The 9732-nt window shown below is 31.0% G+C and overlaps 1 protein-coding gene across 1 annotated transcript; it reads left to right on the forward strand.

The window, feature by feature from the left end:
• Positions 1 to 736: 736 nt before the first annotated feature.
• LOC134713920 (integrin beta-1-like) lies at positions 737 to 9453 on the forward strand. Its single transcript, XM_063575201.1, has 6 exons — positions 737 to 865; positions 3788 to 3845; positions 4739 to 4848; positions 5550 to 5642; positions 7997 to 8046; positions 9331 to 9453. The coding sequence occupies exons 1-5, from the start codon at positions 803 to 805 to the stop codon at positions 8015 to 8017; spliced, it is 345 nt and encodes a 114-aa protein (XP_063431271.1). The 5' UTR covers positions 737 to 802; the 3' UTR covers positions 8018 to 8046; positions 9331 to 9453.
• Positions 9454 to 9732: the final 279 nt, after the last annotated feature.

Genomic DNA, 9732 nt, shown 5'->3' on the forward strand with positions numbered 1-9732 from the left:
TTATTACATGCAAAACAGCTGATCTTTGAAAATAAAAGAATAAAAAATGCTACAAATAAAAACAAATCATGTTCATATTATGTATGTACTAATGTGAAATTGTGATTTAATCGAAAAAAGGGGGTCTTGAAACGAAGAATAAAAAGTAATGCAATCCTGAAGTCAAAACATTTTTTTTCTACTTTCTGTTTGCTATTTTAACTAGGCCGCACCACTTCCAGTAAACATGATATCCTTCCACTTTCCTGGATTGATATACCCAAAAGATGCAAGATTTTTTTAAAAGTCTATATATATGATTCAATTCAGCATAAACCTATAATCAAACAGTAAAAATTGAGTTCAGAAAAAAAATCAGAAAAAAATGCACTATTTTGTTTCCCTCCATGTTTTGACATGCACCGGAAACTGGAGTTGTAACACAAGACTGTTACCTTAAATTGTGAAGATTTGTTTAACTAAATATTCTAATAAAGTGTGTGTAAATTGTCCTAGTAATTTTAGAGGAGAAGATTTAAAAAAAACTTAATGGGCATTAGCCGGTAAGTGGTGGCAACTAAGTATACACACTTTTTGTATCGTAGCTAGGGTATACAGCATTTTTCAGATGTTTTTAGGCACTGAAAATATAAAAATTTACATAATGTATCCACTTATATTCTTTTAACTTTAACATTAAATATATAATAAGGTAATTAAATATACATAATAAAGAAGTCGTGTTGTATAAATTTATTTCAACAAAAGGTTTTAGGATTCATTTCCAAAAGGTTGTTCTTTTAGCCAGTTAAGAGTTACAATCATGTTGGTTCTACGTTGTGTCCTTTTCTTTGTGCTATGTTTTTCAGACATGGGTAGTGCCGAGGTAAGTCATTTTCAGTTATATGATTACACATATTGTTATCTTAAACTTTGTTTGTGAAAAATAAATGCAATTGCAACTTCCTTATGTCTATACCATAGTTGTATTAAGCCCGAATTTTGTCTTTTATAATACGAGCATGGAATATATTGCGCCCGTTAGCTAAGCATTTACAATTGCGAATTTCTAAACACCTTTAAGACTCCTTGGTATATTCATGTCATTATAATCAAATCCAACGAGTAAAACTTAGGTGTTTTCTTCCAAACTTAATACTGTTTACAAATTAGCAAAGCAATATGAAGAAAAGCACGTTTTTTTATCGGCACGTGTCATTTGTTATCGCAGTCTAACTCTAAGTGAATATTCTCTTTTCGGAAGCGTTTCCAAATCCCAAAAGAACTCTTTGAAAACGGAAAGTCGATGTTTCATTTCAAAGTTATGAATGTCAAATTAAGGCAACGATAGTATACCAACTACTTTAACAATGAATTTCGCGGTTTCTTCATTATCATACCCTGGTTATAAACCAAAGCAATGTAATTATCATGTCATGTGTTTAATCTTTCGATTTTGTCATAGATATTACTGATCCGTCAATGTAATTATCATGTCATGTGTTTAATCTTTCGATTTTGTCATAGATATTACTTATCCGTCAATGTAATTATCATGTCATGTGTTTAATCTTTCAATGCTGTCATAGATATTACTGATCCGTCAATGTAATTATCATGTCATGTGATTAATCGTTCAATGCTGTCATAGATATTACTGATCCGTCAATGTAATTATCATGTCATGTGATTAATCGTTCAATGCTGTCATAGATATTACTGATCCGTCAATGTAATTATCATGTCATGTGTTTAATCTTTCAATGCTGTCATAGATATTACTGATCCGTCAATGTAATTATCTTGTCATGTGATTAATCGTTCAATGCTGTCATAGATATTACTGATCCGTCAATGTAATTATCATGTCATGTGTTTAATCTTTCAATGCTGTCATAGATATTACTGATCCGTCAATGTAATTATCTTGTCATGTGATTAATCGTTCAATGCTGTCATAGATATTACTTATCCGTCAATGAAATTATCATGTCATGTTATTAATCGTTCAATGCTGTCATAGATATTACTTATCCGTCAATGTAATTATCATGTCATGTGATTAATCGTTCAATGCTGTCATAGATATTACTTATCCGTCAATATGATTATCATGTCATGTGTTTAATCGTTCAATGCTGTCATAGATATTACTTATCCGTCAATGTAATTATCATGTCATGTGATTAATTTTTTTAATGTTGTAATTGATATTACTGATCCGTCAATGTTATAATCATGTGATTTCTGGGAGCAGGAAGGTATTATTTGTGGTCGCTTTGTTGTGGAATATGATCATATACTCTACACTGCCTTATATTTGAAACCTCTCGGTCGGTTTTTTATTTAGTTTGCTGACTTTTTATGTAGATTTACATGTGTGATAAAAATTCATCGTTGAATCATGTACGATTAAAATCAGCAATGACCCATCACACTTTTAGATATTTTGATATTGTATTGTCTCTCAACAATTAACTACTGCAATATTTACACTAAATAGATTTATCCTGCTGAACTGAATTAAATAAAGCTTGTACAAACAATGAACACTAGAACTTGACATCTATATCTTTAATTGGAAGCTTTATACCTAATTTTATGATGAAAGAGATGATTTTTCCTTTCCAGTATCTAATTTTAGATGGTGATATTGTATTGTCACCATCGTATTGTGTTATATATATATATTTCAGCTTGTTCGATTCGCTCGTTTATGTAACAACGTATTCCTGAAAAGTTATTACACCATGGTTTTCGATAACACACACTAGTCAAAACATTTACTAAATTTATCATTTGTACAAGGATATCATTCGTAAATATTAATTAACAGACATACATCTTGTACCTTCTGGTTTGTAACATCCAATCTTGTATGCTAACATTCTCTACAAAGCACACAATGTTTTCATTCACCTCAAAAGCTAACCAAACCTTTAAACAGATAATGTTTCTACGTATGTTGCACTGGCTGTTGTTTTTATTGCACTTTCTGTACTTTTGTTCTTTTCCTTTTATATAATTGATGTGTTTCCTTCAATTTTTTTTATTTGTTACCAGGATTCTTTTTCTCTCCATCATTTTATGAAATTTTGAACAACTGTATACTACTGGTGCCCTTATAAATTTAGAAGGGATAAACGTTAATAGGGTCTTTGCATCGAAAATAAACAGTTTTTCTAAAATCATTTTTTGGAACAATACAGGTCATATTCTACACATGTATTTCATGATGGTATGTTACGTAACTGGAGGGATTGTACTTGATTTTCATATATGAAGACAAAACACTTCCATCAGTTTAATCATGGTCTGGGGCTGGCAAGTAAGTTATTGCTAGCAATGTTAATTTATGTTTTAGTGTCTTTGTGCTTTGTTGCCTTTGTTACCTATTCTGACATCGGACTTCTTTTAAACTGAGTTTTACTATGCGTATTGCTGTGTGTTTGTTTTTATTCTACATAAGTTAGATGTATAGGGGAGGTTTGAAATCTCATTAACGGCGTTGGTTAGTGACAGAAATATGTGCTAACAAATCTGTTACTACCGAAATTATTTCTATTACTTGGGCTTTTATAACTACGACAGAAAATTAATTCTTATATTTTTCATATCTATATAATGCTTTGTTTTGTGTACAACTTTTGTCTCTTGGCTTATCAATATTTTACCATGGCGTTGTCAGTTTATTTACGACTTATGACTTTGAATAATCCTTTTGTATCTTTTGCTTTTTTTTTTTAATTAAATCATCTCAATGATTTTTTTTTTTTTTATATATGTTGGTTTTTTTTATAAATTGCAGGAAAATGTCGAATGTGATAACAGATCATGCAACTACTTCAACAATGCTTTATGCGGAGGTTTGTACTTAATCATATATCAGTATTACACGATTTAGAAGATACAATTAATTTCCTTTTTCTGTTCTTTCAAAGTTAAACTTTATGTCTTGATTTTATTCCAGAACTATATTATTAAGATAAATACGATACAGATAATATGATTTTTGGGGATTTTTTTTCTGTTGAAATAAAAAAAAATCTTTTATTACAGATTTTCTGTTTTAACAATTTTGTAACACCGGTAACTGAACTGATTTATCAGTCAATTCATTGAAAGATTCAAAGGTTGAAAGTGAGTGTGCTTATTGTGTTGTTCGCAAACCACCTGTGAAATTATCTCGGATATATTATGCTGAAGGATATAATTTTCAATCAGCTCAGTGTGTTGAATTTTTTGTTTTTGTTTATTTTTTTGATGCCAACTTTGTGGGTAAAAATGTGCAGAAACGATTGGAAAACCATTTTACTGTCAATTTTTTTTTTTGGAACAGGCATTTATTTACGTTCAAAATAGTGTATTACAACTTGTTTTATAGCAAGGAAAACCAAATGTCGGATCTATTCAACAACAAAAAATGAGAAACGAGAAAATGCTGGTGAACCACATAATCAAACGACTACAAAAACAACAGAGTTACTGACGTAGGATATGTGCATACAGATGCAGCGGGTATTATTGTTTTGAAAGACGTTCTTTTTCAGCTCAACGATTTTTTTTTATTAAAGGTAAAAGATCTGAAAAATCTGACGATTACACATGCCGTCCACAGTTGCAATTCCTTTTCTGCTTAATCTCCATTGAAAGTGAAAATGGGACCCTCCTTAGTGAAACATCTCATTCTTTCAAATTTCTTATTAAATTGCCAACTTATGAATTGACTAAATAAGATTTACCATATCGTCATTGTTAGGTCCTGCTCATGGTACGTGTGTCTGTGGTACCTGTTCATGTAACCCCGGATATACAGGCGAGGAGTGTGGTTGTACGACTAATACAGATAATTGTATGTCTTCTGACGGGGTACGCTATTAGAATATAGAATAAGTTTGAACATACTTTTGAAAATTGATTAAAAAGGTATACGTAAAACACTGGACTCGAAGCAAATTAAAACAAAGGGACAAGTCCGTTACAACTCACAATTTCAAACGATGTATGAATACGACTAAAAAGCATGTAGCATTGTATAAAAATGCACGCATTATAAAAATTTCTTAAAGTTACTAAACACATTATTAAATATAAAAAAGCATGATTTCTGTAAATGCCGTTCTGCACGATTTCATGTTTGATTGCTTTCATGTGCATTTGTTTGCAATTTCACGTGTTCATTCTTTTATATGACGATTAGCAAATCGATGTATTCTGAACTTATTATCATTTACCACGGTAACTGAATGAATATACCAAAAATGTATTAAATACCAAAAAGTTATATATCTAAACCATGTGCAACTCTTTTCTAATGCAAAGCAAATATAAAACCATGATTGAGCAGCTATTTAACCAATAAAAAACACAAGTTTATATTAGTTGATCCGTTTCTACGTTTCTGATTTAATCGTTAAAATATTGACGTAAATATAGTTTTAGAATGGAAACGCGGAATGTGCCAATGAGTCAACGAACATATTAAAGAAAAAAAACCAGTCAAAGGCAGATTTGCTAATTTGTTATTTTTAGACAGACTAGAATACTTTTTTTTGTGGGATTTTTTTCAGTCCATATGTAATAACCAGGGATACTGTGAATGTGGAAGATGTAGATGTAAGGAAGGAAGTCATTACCTAGGACCTTTATGTGGAGATTGCAAGGTATTTGTTTAAACACACATTAAAACTTTGCGAGCTAATTTTTTTTAAACTATTTCATTCAATGTTGTGGCAATGATAACATGACATTATTTCGTCTTTTAAAATGTTTTAAACCCTAAGTACGAAATCTGCCTATATAAACTGTAAAAGACGTCACTGATGAATCTTATGTAGACGTAACGCGCGTCTGGCGTATTAAATTATAATTTTGGTACCTTTGATAACTATCATCAAAGTAAACAACTAAATTATCATTGAAAACATCAAGATTGTTGATGAATTCAGTTTCGGAGAATCGTCTGCTTAAATAAGATGGTATTTAAACAAAAAATTGAATGCAAAATAATTCAAACATATAAAAATGGTCAACGAATGACCGAACAACATACTTATTGACGAATGCGCATAACGAATGAAATATTATAAGTGTTGTTTGGTCCCCATTGAATGATTTTTCGATATTTCATTCTTCAATTTGTTATTTGTATCATTACATTCACTTTCAGATGAAAATACAGAATAACATATAATGAACTATAACTTTTTTACGCATTCTTGAAATTCATTTTGATGGTCGGACATTGGAAGAGGAGTAAATTCATCAGATTTATTTCTCATTTAAGAGAATGTCTTATGTTGATGACTCGGTAGTTTTTAACATTATTTTTTTTGACGAAAGGGAAGTTGATCTGCTTTGTGGTATTGATTCAATTTCAGTGACTTCATAAAATTTCATTGAACTTTTCTAATGTGTGTAAATAATATATTTACAATGAAAGTAGATACTGCAATATGAAATAAAAAAGTAAATCGTTTCAGTTTTACAAAAATAAGTAAAACCAAATAACAAATGTAGAGCGGACAATGTACGGTCTTTCTACCGCCTATGATGATGATTGAGGTGTTAAGACATTTTTATACATATATGATTATGTATGCAAAAAACTTTTGTAGAATACAAAACTCAACTGTCATAATTAAAAACGTCTTCCGAATTTAACATATCTCTCAGAAATTCCAAAAGGATTTTTCTTTGAAATTGAGAAAATTTCAGCTACCTCCGGTGTCCCTGATTCTAAAAATAAATGACTTTTATGTGTTTTCCTTTGCAATTACGTTGCTAATAGACAATTTTCATATAACCGACTTTTGACTCCAGAATCTTATTTTTCTGAAGTTGTACTTCTGTGTGGTTGGATATCCTGGTACTCTGTCAAACAAGAGTAACTTAAAAAAGTAAATTCAAAATTTGTATCGGTACAATTTTTAGGAAAAGTTTACTGTTAAATGCTTTCTTTACATGACTTAATCATCAGAAATAGAAAGCAGTGAACTTTACTTTTACTTATTTTGTCTGCCCGTAATTGACTGAGTCTCAGGATGTCTTACCTCAGAGTCGGTAACCTGTCGAAAAAATATTAATTCCCGTGACAAAAGTCGTTTATAAAGATAGATAACAGTAGTATACCGCTGTTCAAAACGCATAAATCCATGGACAAAAAACAAAATCGGGGTAACAAACTAATTCCGAGAGAAACACATTAAATATAAAAGGAGAACAACGACATAACACTAAATGTAACACACTCAGAAACAGACCGAGCATAAGACAAAATCCCATGAGAATAACAAATATAACATCAAAGCCAAATACATGAATTTGGGATAGACAAGTACCGTGACACGTCTTATCGCAATGTGAATTTACACTCAAAAATAAGAGAAAACAAACGACGCAACGTTAAAATGTAACACACACAGAAACGAACTATAATATAACAACGGCTAATTTCCTGACTGGTACAGGACATTTTTGAAGGAAAAAATGGTGGATTAAACCTGGTTTTGTGGCATGCCAAACCTCGCACTTTTATTGCCATGTGAAATATAACATCAACATGACAACACAGCACCACAGGACTATAATATAAATAAATTGGAGAACACAATTGACAAAGAATCACATGAACAACAGCCAACAAAAGGCAACAAGTTTTTCGATCGAAAGTGAACTTTTATAAAGCCCCGTTTGCATTCATATCATTTACAACTATATACAAATAAATCAAATTATCATTAGATTATCAAACTCATAATTTCCGTCCTAATTTTGTTTGTATACATGCGCACGTAAGCTATAAATAAATATAACACTAACACTGTATATATTTCAAGCATACTTTAGCCGTTTATTTAGGTTCCGATACACACACCACCAAAACAAAGCAAGAATGAAAACAGGAAAGTCATAATGCAAAATCACTACTAGTATTCCAAACTCGTTTTAGATATTTATCATTTCTGAAAATAAATAGGCCATTACAGTTACTGCTCTACTGATTTGAATATTTCAGGATTGCAACAAAACAGGCTAAGATTTCAGTTCCAGTTGAGTCGACAAAAGGTAAATTTGATAGCATCGAGTACATAAAACCGAGACACTGTATAATTACATCTATGACAAAAATATCAATAAACCAGGTGCGTATTTTGACAATGAATGTCTCTTCAGTTACGTTCAAGGCAAAAGTATTAGAAAATCCTTAACTTACTATTCAAACCTTCTGCTGTTGTCTTCTCTATGGTCGGGTTGTTCTCTCTTTGACACATTCCCCATTTCCATTCTCAATTTTATGTGGAACGGCTGATAAAATAGAAGATTACCAATAAAATATCCAAAACAAGACAAGGAATTCAAGTTGTCAATTATTTTCCCCTTTGAAGATGATATCGCATGACTGTTTAAAGTCCAGCGGCAAATGAAATGCCTATTTAGTTTGACAATATCTTTCTACGGAATATGAACACTGTCATCGTTCTTTACTGACACGCTGAGTCAGATTACATTGGTAATATGCTAGTTTAAAATGTAACAATCCGGAGGAACCAATTTTTTGCTTCCCAGAAAATAATTATTCTGACTCCGAACTGACTGTCTATTAGATTTTACAACTAAGTGCTAATTCTTAATGATGTCGCCAGTAGGTACCAATCCAACCCTGCACCAACCGATGTGGGAACGCTTCAAAGAGACCACATACGCGATATTTTTAAAATGAAACAAACAAATGTATAGCTTAACATAAAAATAGAATAAATGTCGATGAGACACAAACGACATATACTTCATAGTTTAAAGTAATACATTACACGTTATAGAGATGATACTAGATTAGACATCAATTAATACAAAAACTAGGTCTTCAGGAAAAGACCATTGTATATGTATTTTATCAAGCTCAAATAATATGATTTCATCATCATAAGTACCCTTTCTGTATATAGCAAAACGAAAAAATCAATTCCTTATTAATCTCTCAAATTGAAATGATCTACGGCTGAGGGTTTCTTCATTCTGAATTGTTGCTTTAGCAAGAATGTTTGAAAAGTACTCAGAGTATGTCAATTAGAAAGGAATGTGACATTAGAAACATAATTATGACACTGGTTTTACTACAGCGTTTTTATGATAAAGATATTAAAACGAATGCACGCTGAAGTAACGTTCAAATGTACTTTTTTATCCCATGTTATTCCGAAACGCAACTTTCTTTAAGGGACCAATGTTTTGATCACAAAAGATATGCCCGCATGTAAACACTTGAAACCATTGAAAATTAATAATGTTTAATCTTAAAATTATCAAAGTTTGGCATACATTGACTAATATACATTTTGTTTTTTATAGATTGTCCTCGACATTGACCGAAGGAGGACGATTTTGAGTCTAATCACTAAATAAATAATTTGCTATACTAATAAAATGTATCCATATACACCAGTGCTACATAATACCTCTCTGAAATATAACCATAAAGAAAATTTATCTTTTTTTAATTATCCCTAAAGCTTACATATCAGTATAACAGTGTTTTATAACTAGTGATATTAAGCCATACATCCATTATGCAAACATGAATATGAAAAATTTCATTGCAAATGTATAAGCTGCAGCTCATATAAGACTTCCATAAGTAATGAAAAGGATAAAAACGCTTAGATAGTATTACTGGAACTGTACTGAGATGATTACAGCTGTTAAAGTTTCCTTGATAATATATGTCCAGATCCATATGATTGAGGTATTCGA

Source organism: Mytilus trossulus, chromosome 4 (assembly GCF_036588685.1).
Source record: "Mytilus trossulus isolate FHL-02 chromosome 4, PNRI_Mtr1.1.1.hap1, whole genome shotgun sequence".
In the NCBI taxonomy this organism is placed as follows: domain Eukaryota; kingdom Metazoa; phylum Mollusca; class Bivalvia; order Mytilida; family Mytilidae; genus Mytilus; species Mytilus trossulus.